The 16426-nt window shown below is 38.6% G+C and overlaps 1 protein-coding gene and 1 long non-coding RNA gene across 3 annotated transcripts in view; both read left to right on the plus strand.

Annotated features, from left to right (window-relative positions):
- The window catches only part of LOC121504415, a 16606-nt gene extending 9718 nt beyond the window's left edge, over positions 1–6888 (plus strand). For both annotated transcript variants that reach the window (XR_005991458.1, XR_005991457.1), the window contains one exon: positions 6782–6888. This is a non-coding gene — a long non-coding RNA (uncharacterized LOC121504415). The remainder of the gene's footprint in view (positions 1–6781) is intronic.
- Positions 6889–15435: 8547 nt separating this feature from the next.
- LOC121504403 (alpha-tectorin-like) overlaps positions 15436–16426 on the plus strand; it is a 34544-nt gene continuing 33553 nt past the window's right edge. Inside the window, exon 1 of the mRNA XM_041779126.1 lies at positions 15436–15738. Within this exon, the coding sequence (XP_041635060.1) occupies positions 15576–15738 (163 nt within the window). The 5' untranslated portion in view covers positions 15436–15575. The remainder of the gene's footprint in view (positions 15739–16426) is intronic.

The raw sequence follows: 16426 nt of genomic DNA on the forward strand, positions 1-16426 counted from the left end.
CTGAGGCTCTGTAGTAGGGCTGGGCGATATAGCCTAAAATTGATATCCCGATTTATTTTTGCTGTACCCCGATACACGATATAGGGTAAGTGTACCCATTAAGTCCAGGCACCATCTAAGCCCACTTGTAACTCTGAAGTCAATTTAAAAAAAGAGGGGCCTTTCTAATGTTATACATTAGTTTTTCCAATCACACAATTTCTTAATCATATCTCAGTTTTTGTTTGGCACCAATCACATTTGTCGATATTGAATAAGGCCCGCCTACATTTGTGCGGTCTCAAGGAGGCTCAGATAAAGTCGCCTCAAAACTTTGGTGTTTTGGACCCTCAGAAAAAACCTCTGTTCAACTATTTTCAGCCACTGACTTGGTAAATACATTCATATCATGTAATCTGAGAGATTATTGATTTGTTTTTGTGTATAAACCAGTAGTTTTTTGTCATTTCTTTCTATTTAGTTTCATGTGAAAAGCTGAGTCATGCTAGCTAGCGTAGCGAGCTAATCACTAGTCAGTACATGTAGCCGTACTGATAGATACACTGCTGAAGGATTAAAAATGATAAGAACACAAACTAAGTGTTTTCTGATTCATTTTACATAAATCTTCAAATTAAGATACAAAAAATGGTTTGGGTGGGTGAAATATTTTCAAAAATGTCTTTTTTCCAAGGTGGGCTTAAATGGTACAGTGACCCAAAAAACAGCTAGCGTAAGCTAACTTTGAACAAGAACTCCTTGATAATTCAGAAAGTTTGGCTAAAGAGGGATGGCGAGTTTTACAGCATATTTAGGCTACAGGCATTTCTTTATGCATTTGTTTCATTTTGGTGAGAAAATATTATCTTTATTTCCCTGGAAGTCACTGCAGAACCATTTAAGCCCAGTCTGTTCCATTTAAGCCCATCTGGTGTGTTTCAATAGGAAATAATGACATTTCTGATAGCTTTTCACTGTAATCCTGTGTTGGATGTTGTTATACTAACTTCATTAACACCAGTACATCACAGATCACACACTGCCCAGAAGAACTGTTATGTCAGTTAATTTGAGAAAAATGCCAACAAAAAGGAAGAATTACAGCAACTGTCCTAAAATCATCATTGTTACAGCCAAACATTAAATCCTAGTTCAATACGATATTGTTGATGCACGATAATGTCATTTAATACTTTTAAAAACAAATACATTTTTTTATTTTGTCAATATTTAATCAAATTTTATAAATATTAAATAAAATGTTCAATGAAATGTTAAATACTGAAGCCAATGAAAATTAGTTTGAGGCCTTCTTAGTCATGTTTGTTAGTTCAAAAAATTATTTTAACATGTATAACATGTTACTGAATGAATATGTGTTTACTACCTGAGAAAATAATAGATTTTTATATTTCTGTCAGTAAATGTGGTTGAGGGTTTATTTGGAACACAGATGAGCTTAAATGGTACCTCAGTACCAATGAAGCCCATGCCAGACTTTTGACTTTATTCAAAAAATGTCTTTGATTTGTTCTTTAAAATATGCATAAGTAAATAAATATACTTTAAAATGAGAGATTAATCCTTCATTTTAACAAATGATCATGTTTATAAACCATCTTAGTATCTATGAAAAATACGTGAACTTAGATGTTGGTGGGCTTAATGGGTACACTTACCTTATATCGCGATGTTTTGAAATGGCCTCTCAGCAGCTGTATAATGTTTAATTTAGCCCCAGATGTCACTAGTTTGGTGATAAAAATAGTCTGATCTATTAGATTTTTAATAAAATTGTTTGCAGAAAGTAAAAATCAATACAAAGTCAAATTTAGCAGTTTAATTTTGAAAAGGACTTCATTCAGTCTTTTACTAATAAATCAAAAATAAATAAATCATGAAAATCTAGTTGTTGTTTTTTTTTTTACAGTGTATGGAAAGTCCTGAAACGTGTTCTGTGTTATGTTTACTATTGATGACTATAAAATGATTATTTTCCTTATAAAGGGTGAAGCAAACCTACACAGAACTCACCAATCATTCAAGCAGTAAATGGCCAAAACCCTGCAGTCTAGTCCACCATCCAGGCCAAAACCCTGCAGTCTAGTCCACCATCCAGGCCAAAACCCTGCAGTCTAGTCCACCATCCAGGCCAAAACCCTGAAGTCTAGTCCACCATCCAGGCCAAAACCCTGAAGTCTAGTCCACCATCCAGGCCAAAACCCTGCAGTCTAGTCCACCATCCAGGCCAAAACCCTGCAGTCTAGTCCACCATCCAGGCCAAAACCCTGCAGTCTAGTCCACCATCCAGGCCAAAACCCTGCAGTCTAGTCCACCATCCAGGCCAAAACCCTGCAGTCTAGTCCACCATCCAGGCCAAAACCCTGCAGTCTAGTCCACCATCCAGGCCAAAACCCTGAAGTCTAGTCCACCATCCAGGCCAAAACCCTGCAGTCTAGTCCACCATCCAGGCCAAAACCCTGCAGTCTAGTCCACCATCCAGGCCAAAACCCTGAAGTCTAGTCCACCATCCAGGCCAAAACCCTGCAGTCTAGTCCACCATCCAGGCCAAAACCCTGCAGTCTAGTCCACCATCCAGGCCAAAACCCTGCAGTCTAGTCCACCATCCAGGCCAAAACCCTGCAGTCTAGTCCACCATCCAGGCCAAAACCCTGCAGTCTAGTCCACCATCCAGGCCAAAACCCTGAAGTCTAGTCCACCATCCAGGCCAAAACCCTGCAGTCTAGTCCACCATCCAGGCCAAAACCCTGCAGTCTAGTCCACCATCCAGGCCAAAACCCTGCAGTCTAGTCCACCATCCAGGCCAAAACCCTGCAGTCTAGTCCACCATCCAGGCCAAAACCCTGCAGTCTAGTCCACCATCCAGGCCAAAACCCTGCAGTCTAGTCCACCATCCAGGCCAAAACCCTGCAGTCTAGTCCACCATCCAGGCCAAAACCCTGCAGTCTAGTCCACCATCCAGGCCAAAACCCTGCAGTCTAGTCCACCATCCAGGCCAAAACCCTGCAGTCTAGTCCACCATCCAGGCCAAAACCCTGCAGTCTAGTCCACCATCCAGGCCTAAACCCTGCAGTCTAGTCCACCATCCAGGCCAAAACCCTGAAGTCTAGTCCACCATCCAGGCCAAAACCCTGCAGTCTAGTCCACCATCCAGGCTAAACCCTGCAGTCTAGTCCACCATCCAGGCCAAAACCCTGAAGTCTAGTCCACCATCCAGGCCAAAACCCTGCAGTCTAGTCCACCATCCAGGCCAAAACCCTGCAGTCTAGTCCACCATCCAGGCCAAAACCCTGAAGTCTAGTCCACCATCCAGGCCAAAACCCTGCAGTCTAGTCCACCATCCAGGCCAAAACCCTGCAGTCTAGTCCACCATCCAGGCCAAAACCCTGAAGTCTAGTCCACCATCCAGGCCAAAACCCTGCAGTCTAGTCCACCATCCAGGCCAAAACCCTGCAGTCTAGTCCACCATCCAGGCCAAAACCCTGCAGTCTAGTCCACCATCCAGGCCAAAACCCTGCAGTCTAGTCCACCATCCAGGCCAAAACCCTGCAGTCTAGTCCACCATCCAGGCCAAAACCCTGCAGTCTAGTCCACCATCCAGGCCAAAACCCTGCAGTCTAGTCCACCATCCAGGCCAAAACCCTGCAGTCTAGTCCACCATCCAGGCCAAAACCCTGCAGTCTAGTCCACCATCCAGGCCAAAACCCTGAAGTCTAGTCCACCATCCAGGCCAAAACCCTGCAGTCTAGTCCACCATCCAGGCCAAAACCCTGCAGTCTAGTCCACCATCCAGGCCAAAACCCTGCAGTCTAGTCCACCATCCAGGCCAAAACCCTGCAGTCTAGTCCACCATCCAGGCCAAAACCCTGAAGTCTAGTCCACCATCCAGGCCAAAACCCTGCAGTCTAGTCCACCATCCAGGCCAAAACCCTGCAGTCTAGTCCTCCAGCCAGGCAATAACCCTGCATTCTAGTCCACCATCCAGGCCAAAACCCTGAAGTCTAGTCCACCATCCAGGCCAAAACCCTGAAGTCTAGTCCACCATCCAGGCCAAAACCCTGCAGTCTAGTCCACCATCCAGGCCAAAACCCTGCAGTCTAGTCCACCATCCAGGCCAAAACCCTGCATTCTAGTCCACAATCCAGGCCAAACCGCTGCAGTCTAGTCCACCATCCAGGCCAAAACCCTGAAGTCTAGTCCACCATCCAGGCCAAAACCCTGCAGTCTAGTCCACCATCCAGGCCAAAACCCTGCAGTCTAGTCCACCATCCAGGCCAAAACCCTGCAGTCTAGTCCACCATCCAGGCCAAAACCCTGAAGTCTAGTCCACCATCCAGGCCAAAACCCTGCAGTCTAGTCCACCATCCAGGCCAAAACCCTGCAGTCTAGTCCACCATCCAGGCCAAACCCCTGCAGTCTAGTCCACCATCCAGGCCAAAACCCTGAAGTCTAGTCCACCATCCAGGCCAAAACCCTGAAGTCTAGTCCACCATCCAGGCCAAAACCCTGCAGTCTAGTCCACCATCCAGGCCAAAACCCTGCAGTCTAGTCCACCATCCAGGCCAAAACCCTGCAGTCTAGTCCACCATCCAGGCCAAAACCCTGCAGTCTAGTCCACCATCCAGGCCAAAACCCTGCAGTCTAGTCCACCATCCAGGCCAAACCCCTGCAGTCTAGTCCACCATCCAGGCCAAAACCCTGAAGTCTAGTCCACCATCCAGGCCAAAACCCTGAAGTCTAGTCCACCATCCAGGCCAAAACCCTGCAGTCTAGTCCACCATCCAGGCCAAAACCCTGCAGTCTAGTCCACCATCCAGGCCAAAACCCTGCAGTCTAGTCCACCATCCAGGCCAAAACCCTGCAGTCTAGTCCCCCATCAGGCCAAAACCCTGAAGTCTAGTCCACCATCCAGGCCAAAACCCTGCAGTCTAGTCCACCATCCAGGCCAAAACCCTGCAGTCTAGTCCACCATCCAGGCCAAAACCCTGCAGTCTAGTCCACCATCCAGGCCAAAACCCTGAAGTCTAGTCCACCATCCAGGCCAAAACCCTGCAGTCTAGTCCACCATCCAGGCCAAAACCCTGAAGTCTAGTCCACCATCCAGGCCAAAACCCTGCAGTCTAGTCCACCATCCAGGCCAAAACCCTGCAGTCTAGTCCACCATCCAGGCCAAAACCCTGCAGTCTAGTCCACCATCCAGGCCAAAACCCTGCAGTCTAGTCCACCATCCAGGCCAACCCTGCCTCTGAAGAAACTTCAGTCTAGTCCACCATCCAGGCCAAACCTTCAGTCCACCATCCAGGCCAAAACCCAGCAGTGGCCAAAACCCAATTAGTCCACCATCCCAGACCCTGTGATTACCAGGCCAAAACCCAGTCTAGTCCACCATCCAGGCCACCGACACCATCAGGCCAAAGTACGGGAATCAGGCCAAAACCCTGCAGCTAGTTCTGGACACGGTGGTTGTGAAACACCTGACTACTTCATATGAGCTGCTGCAGGGCGGGAGAGTCAAGGTAAGCTCAGTTAGAATTCATGTTTTTTTTATTGTCTGCTGGTTTCCTGCAGTCTAGTCCACCAGTCAGGCCAAAACCCTGAAGTCTATCACCATCTGTCCAAAATCAGTCAGTCCACCATCCAGGCCAAAACAAAAAGTCCTCCAGGCCAAAAGCTGCAGTCTAGTACACCTGGGTGTTTGTTGATATTTGATATGTGAACCCTGCAGTCTAGTCCACCATGAATTTCAGTCTGATATGTAAAAGTAGTTTAGGCCAAAACCCTGATATTCACCATCAGGCCAAAACCCTGATAGTCTAGTCCACCTGATATAGGCCAAAACTCTTTGCTGATTAAGGCTGATTCATACAGGCCAAAAAGTCTAGTCCAACAGGCCTAACCCAGCAGATTTAGAAAGATATTCACTGCTCAAACAGTCCGTATTTACAGCTGATTCTGGCTGTTTTACAGCTGAAATAGGCCGATACTTTCAGCCTATATGGGCTGATAATTATAGCCAGAGTAGGCCGATATTCACAGCTGAAATAGGCTGACAATTATAGTCGATAGAGGTTGATATTAACAATTAATTTGATCATTATTTGCAGCTGATATAGACTAATATCTACAGTCGATATTTGCTGATGTATAAAGATGATATGCCCTAATATTAACCACGGAAATCAGCTAGTATTTACATCTGATACAGGCTGGTATATCTAGCTAATAGGCTAATATTTACAGATGATATAGGCTGGTATATCTAGCTAATAGGCTAATATTTGCAGCTGATATAGGCTGGTATATCTAGCTAATAGGCTAATATTTACAGCTGATATAGGCTTAGCTATCCTTACATTACTTTCCTGATGGTTTATCATCCACATTGTTAACATTATCGATAACAAGGTAAAAGTCAAAAAGGTGGTTTACATTTAGAAAAAAGGCTATATTGTTTAACAGTGTAAAATTCCTGTTTAGGCTGGTATATAATAATAGGCTAATATTTCAGCTGATATAGGTAAAATATCAGAATCACAGGCTTGACTTTATGATATAGGCTGGTATTTTCTGACCTCCATGGCCCTAATAGGCTGGGGAATATTTACAGCTGATATAGGCTAATATCTAGCTAATAGGACTTTTTACAGCTGATATCTTCAGGTGTGCTTCTAGTTGAATAGGCTAATATTTACAGCTCAGAGGAGGATGTTCTAGCTAATAGGCTCCTTTAACAGCTGATATAGGCTCATCTTCTGTGACCTGAACCCTTCCTGTTCCCCAGCTAACATGCCTCTGAAGAAGGACTTCAGAGCCACCTGCTCCTTCACCGGACCCTCCGTCATAGACAGCAGTGGAAAATTAGCCTCCATCCCAGACCGCTGTGATTACTAGCTAATAGGCTAATATTTACAGCTGATATAGGCTGGATATCTAGCTAATAGGCTAATATTTAGCTGACGGCTGGTTGGAAACACCTAGGGCATCAAATCTGTCCTAAAATCACAGACGACAAACAAAAAGATCCTCCAGAAAGCTGCAAGTACACCTGGGTGTTTGTTGATATTTGATATGTGAATATTTAGAATGAATTTCAGCTGATATGTAAAAGTAGTTTAGGCTGATATTCACCATCAGTATAGACTGATATCTGTAGCTGATATAGGCCACTCTTTGCTGATTAAGGCTGATTCATACAGCTGAAAAAGACCAACACTAACAGCAGATTTAGAAAGATATTCACTGCTCAAACAGTCCGTATTTACAGCTGATTCTGGCTGTTTTACAGCTGAAATAGGCCGATACTTTCAGCCTATATGGGCTGATAATTATAGCCAGAGTAGGCCGATATTCACAGCTGAAATAGGCTGACAATTATAGTCGATAGAGGTTGATATTAACAAATAATTTGATCATTATTTGCAGCTGATATAGACTAATATCTACAGTCGATATTTGCTGATGTATAAAGATGATATGCCCTAATATTAACCACGGAAATCAGCTAGTATTTACATCTGATACAGGCTGGTATATCTAGCTAATAGGCTAATATTTACAGATGATATAGGCTGGTATATCTAGCTAATAGGCTAATATTTGCAGCTGATATAGGCTGGTATATCTAGCTAATAGGCTAATATTTACAGCTGATATAGGCTGGTATATCTAGCTAATAGGCTAAAATTTACAGCTGATATAGGCTGGTATATCTAGCTAATAGGCTAAAATTTACAGCTGATATAGGCTGGTATATCTAGCTAATAGGCTAAAATTTACAGATGATATAGGCTGGTATATCTAGCTAATAGGCTAAAATTTACAGCTGATATAGGCTGGTATATCTAGCTAATAGGCTAAAATTTACAGCTGATATAGGCTGATATATCTAGCTAATAGGCTAATATTTACAGCTGATATAGGCTGATATATCTAGCTAATAGGCTAATATTTACAGCTGATATAGGCTGGTATATCTAGCTAATAGGCTAATATTTACAGCTGATATAGGCTGATATATCTAGCTAATAGGCTAATATTTACAGCTGATATAGGCTGGTATATCTAGCTAATAGGCTAATATTTACAGCTGATATAGGCTGATATATCTAGCTAATAGGCTAATATTTACAGCTGATATAGGCTGATATATCTAGCTAATAGGCTAATATTTACAGCTGATATAGGCTGGTATATCTAGCTAATAGGCTAATATTTACAGCTGATATAGGCTGATATATCTAGCTAATAGGCTAATATTTACAGCTGATATAGGCTGGTATATCTAGCTAATAGGCTAATATTTACAGCTGATATAGGCTGATATATCTAGCTAATAGGCTAATATTTACAGCTGATATAGGCTGGTATATCTAGCTAATAGGCTAATATTTACAGCTGATATAGGCTGATATATCTAGCTAATAGGCTAATATTTACAGCTGATATAGGCTGGTATATCTAGCTAATAGGCTAATATTTACAGCTGATATAGGCTGGTATATCTAGCTAATAGGCTAATATTTACAGCTGATATAGGCTGGTATATCTAGCTAATAGGCTAATATTTACAGCTGATATAGGCTGGTATATCTAGCTAATAGGCTAATATTTACAGCTGATATAGGCTGGTATATCTAGCTAATAGGCTAATATTTACAGCTGATATAGGCTGGTATATCTAGCTAATAGGCTAATATTTACAGCTGATATAGGCTGGTATATCTAGCTAATAGGCTAATATTTACAGCTGATATAGGCTGATGTATATCTAGCTATTAGGCTAATATTTACAGCTGATATAGGCTGATGTATCTAGCTAATAGGCTAATATTTACAGCTGATATAGGCTGGTATATCTAGCTAATAGGCTAATATTTACAGCTGATATAGGCTGATGTATCTAGCTAATAGGCTAATATTTACATCTGATACAGGCTGATGTATCTAGCTAATAGGCTAATATTTACAGCTGATATAGGCTGATATATCTAGCTAATAGGCTAATATTTACAGCTGATATAGGCTGGTATATCTAGCTAATAGGCTAATATTTACAGCTGATATAGGCTGGTATATCTAGCTAATAGGCTAATATTTACATCTGATATTGGCTATATATCTAGCTAATAGGCTAATATTTACAGCTGATATAGGCTGGTATATCTAGCTAATAGGCTAATATTTACAGCTGATATTGGCATATATATCTAGCTAATAGGCTAATATTTACAGCTGATATAGGCTGATGTATCTAGCTAATAGGCTAATATTTACAGCTGATATAGGCTGGTATATCTAGCTAATAGGCTTATATTTACAGCTGATATAGGCTGATGTATCTAGCTAATAGGCTAATATTTACAGCTGATATAGGCTGGTATATCTAGCTAATAGGCTAATATTTACAGCTGATATTGGCATATATATCTAGCTAATAGGCTAATATTTACATCTGATATAGGCTGGTATATCTAGCTAATAGGCTAAAATTTACAGCTGATATAGGCTGGTATATCTAGCTAATAGGCTAAAATTTACAGCTGATATTGGCATATATATCTAGCTAATAGGCTAATATTTACATCTGATATAGGCTGGTATATCTAGCTAATAGGCTAATATTTACAGCTGATATAGACTGGTATATCTAGCTAATAGGCTAATATTTACATCTGATATAGGCTGGTATATCTAGCTAATAGGCTAATATTTACAGCTGATATAGGCTGATATATCTAGCTAATAGGCTAATATTTACAGCTGATATTGGCATATATATCTAGCTAATAGGCTAATATTTACAGCTGATATGGCATATATATCTAGCTAATAGGCTAATATTTACATCTGATATTTGCATATATATCTAGCTAATAGGCTAATATTTACATCTGATATAGGCTGGTATATCTAGCTAATAGGCTAATATTTACAGCTGATATAGGCTGGTATATCTAGCTAATAGGCTAATATTTACAGCTGATATAGGCTGGTATATCTAGCTAATAGGCTAATATTTACAGCTGATATAGGCTGGTATATCTAGCTAATAGGCTAATATTTACAGCTGATATAGGCTGGTATATCTAGCTAATAGGCTAATATTTACAGCTGATATAGGCTGGTATATCTAGCTAATAGGCTAATATTTACAGCTGATATAGGCTGATATATCTAGCTAATAGGCTAATATTTACAGCTGATATAGGCTGATATATCTAGCTAATAGGCTAATATTTACAGCTGATATAGGCTGGTATATCTAGCTAATAGGCTAATATTTACAGCTGATATTGGCATATATATCTAGCTAATAGGCTAATATTTACAGCTGATATAGGCTGATGTATCTAGCTAATAGGCTAATATTTACAGCTGATATAGGCTGGTATATCTAGCTAATAGGCTTATATTTACAGCTGATATAGGCTGATGTATCTAGCTAATAGGCTAATATTTACAGCTGATATAGGCTGGTATATCTAGCTAATAGGCTAATATTTACAGCTGATATAGGCTGGTATATCTAGCTAATAGGCTAATATTTACAGCTGATATAGGCTGGTATATCTAGCTAATAGGCTAAAATTTACAGCTGATATAGGCTGGTATATCTAGCTAATAGGCTAAAATTTACAGCTGATATTGGCATATATATCTAGCTAATAGGCTAATATTTACATCTGATATAGGCTGGTATATCTAGCTAATAGGCTAATATTTACAGCTGATATAGGCTGGTATATCTAGCTAATAGGCTAATATTTACAGCTGATATAGGCTGGTATATCTAGCTAATAGGCTAATATTTACAGCTGATATAGGCTGATATATCTAGCTAATAGGCTAATATTTACAGCTGATATAGGCTGGTATATCTAGCTAATAGGCTAATATTTACAGCTGATATAGGCTGATATATCTAGCTAATAGGCTAATATTTACAGCTGATATAGGCTGGTATATCTAGCTAATAGGCTAATATTTACAGCTGATATAGGCTGATATATCTAGCTAATAGGCTAATATTTACAGCTGATATAGGCTGATATATCTAGCTAATAGGCTAATATTTACAGCTGATATAGGCTGGTATATCTAGCTAATAGGCTAATATTTACAGCTGATATAGGCTGATATATCTAGCTAATAGGCTAATATTTACAGCTGATATAGGCTGGTATATCTAGCTAATAGGCTAATATTTACAGCTGATATAGGCTGATATATCTAGCTAATAGGCTAATATTTACAGCTGATATAGGCTGGTATATCTAGCTAATAGGCTAATATTTACAGCTGATATAGGCTGATATATCTAGCTAATAGGCTAATATTTACAGCTGATATAGGCTGGTATATCTAGCTAATAGGCTAATATTTACAGCTGATATAGGCTGGTATATCTAGCTAATAGGCTAATATTTACAGCTGATATAGGCTGGATATATCTAGCTAATAGGCTAATATTTACAGCTGATATAGGCTGGTATATCTAGCTAATAGGCTAATATTTACAGCTGATATAGGCTGATATATCTAGCTAATAGGCTAATATTTACAGCTGATATAGGCTGGATATATCTAGCTAATAGGCTAATATTTACAGCTGATATAGGCTGGTATATCTAGCTAATAGGCTAATATTTACAGCTGATATAGGCTGGTATATCTAGCTAATAGGCTAATATTTACAGCTGATATAGGCTGGTATATCTAGCTAATAGGCTAATATTTACAGCTGATATAGGCTGGTATATCTAGCTAATAGGCTAATATTTACAGCTGATATAGGCTGGTATATCTAGCTAATAGGCTAATATTTACAGCTGATATAGGCTGGTATATCTAGCTAATAGGCTAATATTTACAGCTGATATAGGCTGATGTATCTAGCTAATAGGCTAATATTTACAGCTGATATAGGCTGATGTATCTAGCTAATAGGCTAATATTTACAGCTGATATAGGCTGGTATATCTAGCTAATAGGCTAATATTTACAGCTGATATAGGCTGATGTATCTAGCTAATAGGCTAATATTTACATCTGATACAGGCTGGTATATCTAGCTAATAGGCTAATATTTACAGCTGATATAGGCTGGTATATCTAGCTAATAGGCTAATATTTACAGCTGATATAGGCTGGTATATCTAGCTAATAGGCTAATATTTACATCTGATATTGGCATATATATCTAGCTAATAGGCTAATATTTACAGCTGATATAGGCTGGTATATCTAGCTAATAGGCTAATATTTACATCTGATATTGGCATATATATCTAGCTAATAGGCTAATATTTACAGCTGATATAGGCTGATGTATCTAGCTAATAGGCTAATATTTACAGCTGATATAGGCTGGTATATCTAGCTAATAGGCTTATATTTACAGCTGATATAGGCTGATGTATCTAGCTAATAGGCTAATATTTACAGCTGATATAGGCTGGTATATCTAGCTAATAGGCTAATATTTACAGCTGATATTGGCATATATATCTAGCTAATAGGCTAATATTTACATCTGATATAGGCTGGTATATCTAGCTAATAGGCTAATATTTACAGCTGATATAGACTGGTATATCTAGCTAATAGGCTAATATTTACAGCTGATATTGGCATATATATCTAGCTAATAGGCTAATATTTACAGCTGATATAGGCTGGTATATCTAGCTAATAGGCTAATATTTACAGCTGATATAGACTGGTATATCTAGCTAATAGGCTAATATTTACATCTGATATAGGCTGGTATATCTAGCTAATAGGCTAATATTTACAGCTGATATAGGCTGATATATCTAGCTAATAGGCTAATATTTACAGCTGATATTGGCATATATATCTAGCTAATAGGCTAATATTTACAGCTGATATAGGCTGGTATATCTAGCTAATAGGCTAATATTTACAGCTGATATAGACTGGTATATCCTAGCTAATAGGCTAATATTTACAGCTGATATAGGCTGGTATATCTAGCTAATAGGCTAATATTTACAGCTGATATAGGCTGGTATATCTAGCTAATAGGCTAATATTTACAGCTGATATAGGCTGGTATATCTAGCTAATAGGCTAATATTTACAGCTGATATAGGCTGGTATATCTAGCTAATAGGCTAATATTTACAGCTGATATAGGCTGGTATATCTAGCTAATAGGCTAATATTTACAGCTGATATAGGCTGGTATATCTAGCTAATAGGCTAATATTTACAGCTGATATAGGCTGGTATATCTAGCTAATAGGCTAATATTTACAGCTGATATAGGCTGATATATCTAGCTAATAGGCTAATATTTACAGCTGATATAGGCTGGTATATCTAGCTAATAGGCTAATATTTACAGCTGATATAGGCTGATATATCTAGCTAATAGGCTAATATTTACAGCTGATATAGGCTGGTATATCTAGCTAATAGGCTAATATTTACAGCTGATATAGGCTGATATATCTAGCTAATAGGCTAATATTTACAGCTGATATAGGCTGGTATATCTAGCTAATAGGCTAATATTTACAGCTGATATAGGCTGGTATATCTAGCTAATAGGCTAATATTTACAGCTGATATAGGCTGATATATCTAGCTAATAGGCTAATATTTACAGCTGATATAGGCTGGTATATCTAGCTAATAGGCTAATATTTACAGCTGATATAGGCTGATATATCTAGCTAATAGGCTAATATTTACAGCTGATATAGGCTGATATATCTAGCTAATAGGCTAATATTTACAGCTGATATAGGCTGGTATATCTAGCTAATAGGCTAATATTTACAGCTGATATAGGCTGGTATATCTAGCTAATAGGCTAATATTTACAGCTGATATAGGCTGGTATATCTAGCTAATAGGCTAATATTTACAGCTGATATAGGCTGGTATATCTAGCTAATAGGCTAATATTTACAGCTGATATAGGCTGGTATATCTAGCTAATAGGCTAATATTTACAGCTGATATAGGCTGATGTATCTAGCTAATAGGCTAATATTTACAGCTGATATAGGCTGATGTATCTAGCTAATAGGCTAATATTTACAGCTGATATAGGCTGGTATATCTAGCTAATAGGCTAATATTTACAGCTGATATAGGCTGATGTATCTAGCTAATAGGCTAATATTTACATCTGATACAGGCTGATGTATCTAGCTAATAGGCTAATATTTACAGCTGATATAGGCTGATATATCTAGCTAATAGGCTAATATTTACAGCTGATATAGGCTGGTATATCTAGCTAATAGGCTAATATTTACAGCTGATATAGGCTGGTATATCTAGCTAATAGGCTAATATTTACATCTGATATTGGCATATATATCTAGCTAATAGGCTAATATTTACAGCTGATATAGGCTGGTATATCTAGCTAATAGGCTAATATTTACATCTGATATTGGCATATATATCTAGCTAATAGGCTAATATTTACAGCTGATATAGGCTGATGTATCTAGCTAATAGGCTAATATTTACAGCTGATATAGGCTGGTATATCTAGCTAATAGGCTTATATTTACAGCTGATATAGGCTGATGTATCTAGCTAATAGGCTAATATTTACAGCTGATATAGGCTGGTATATCTAGCTAATAGGCTAATATTTACAGCTGATATTGGCATATATATCTAGCTAATAGGCTAATATTTACATCTGATATAGGCTGGTATATCTAGCTAATAGGCTAATATTTACAGCTGATATAGACTGGTATATCTAGCTAATAGGCTAATATTTACAGCTGATATTGGCATATATATCTAGCTAATAGGCTAATATTTACATCTGATATAGGCTGGTATATCTAGCTAATAGGCTAATATTTACAGCTGATATAGACTGGTATATCTAGCTAATAGGCTAATATTTACATCTGATATAGGCTGGTATATCTAGCTAATAGGCTAATATTTACAGCTGATATAGGCTGATATATCTAGCTAATAGGCTAATATTTACAGCTGATATTGGCATATATATCTAGCTAATAGGCTAATATTTACAGCTGATATGGCATATATATCTAGCTAATAGGCTAATATTTACAGCTGATATTGGCATATATATCCAGCTAATAGGCTAGTATTTACAGCTGATATAGGCTGGTATATCTAGCTAATAGGCTAATATTTACAGCTGATATAGGCTGGTATATCTAGCTAATAGGCTAATATTTACAGCTGATATAGGCTGGTATATCTAGCTAATAGGCTAATATTTACAGCTGATATAGGCTGGTATATCTAGCTAATAGGCTAATATTTACAGCTGATATAGGCTGGTATATCTAGCTAATAGGCTAATATTTACAGCTGATATAGGCTGGTATATCTAGCTAATAGGCTAATATTTACAGCTGATATAGGCTGGTATATCTAGCTAATAGGCTAATATTTACAGCTGATATGGCATATATATCTAGCTAATAGGCTAATATTTACACCTCTTTATTTCTCCCTGCCTGTCGGGAACAAAGGAAATCTAGTGAACTTGGTGAAAACTGTTTTTAATATGTGAATCATGGTTTTCTCCACTTTGGATGCAGAAAGGAACAGAAGAGCTCACCCTGACAGAAACACCCAAGGAATTTGGGAAGCTGAAAATCTCGAAGACGGATAAAGGAGTCACCGTCCTGTATTCTGAAAAAAACGTGGACGTCTCGGTCTTCTTTGATGGCTACACCGCTCAGATCGACGTCAAAGGTATAAATGAAGCTAACCCTGATAGAGACTGTTCAAAAGATCGCATCTTTAAATAGGCGGCTCAGGCCGGTTTAATCCTAGTCAACTGAAAAGCCAATTTTTTTAACTTGAGAGAACACAGTCTTTTTGACACATTTGAAGCCCTTTTTTCATTTGAATTTGAATTTCCCTGATTTTCATCACCTTTTCTGCCTATTTCCCCTCCTTTACGCCAATTTTGCAACATTTTTTTGTTACCTTTTATCTGCCTTTTTCACCGATTTCAGCCCATTTTTGCCAACATTAACACATCTTCACTACTTCCATGGCCTTTCATGCTAACTAAAACTGCATCACAATCTGTTAAAGCATTTTTCTCACTTTTCACTCATTTTCACCACTTTTTCTACCTGTTTTTTGCAGCTTCTGACCAATTGTTGTCTCTTTCTGGCGATTTTTTTTGCCTCTTTAACCCCTTTTTGCCACCTTTTACTCACTTTTGAAACTGTCTTCCTACTTTTGCCACTTTTAATAAAGTTTTCCTATTTTTAAGACCTTTCCAACACTTTAAATGCCCACTTTTTCCATTTAACCCTAAAAGCCACTTTTCAGCCCATTTTTACCATGTTTAACAATAAAAATCACTTTTCAGCCCATTTTTACCATGTTTAACAATAAAAATCACTTTTCAGCCCATTTTTACCATTTT

Source organism: Cheilinus undulatus, linkage group 22 (genome assembly GCF_018320785.1).
Source record: "Cheilinus undulatus linkage group 22, ASM1832078v1, whole genome shotgun sequence".
Taxonomy (NCBI): Eukaryota; Metazoa; Chordata; class Actinopteri; order Labriformes; family Labridae; genus Cheilinus; species Cheilinus undulatus.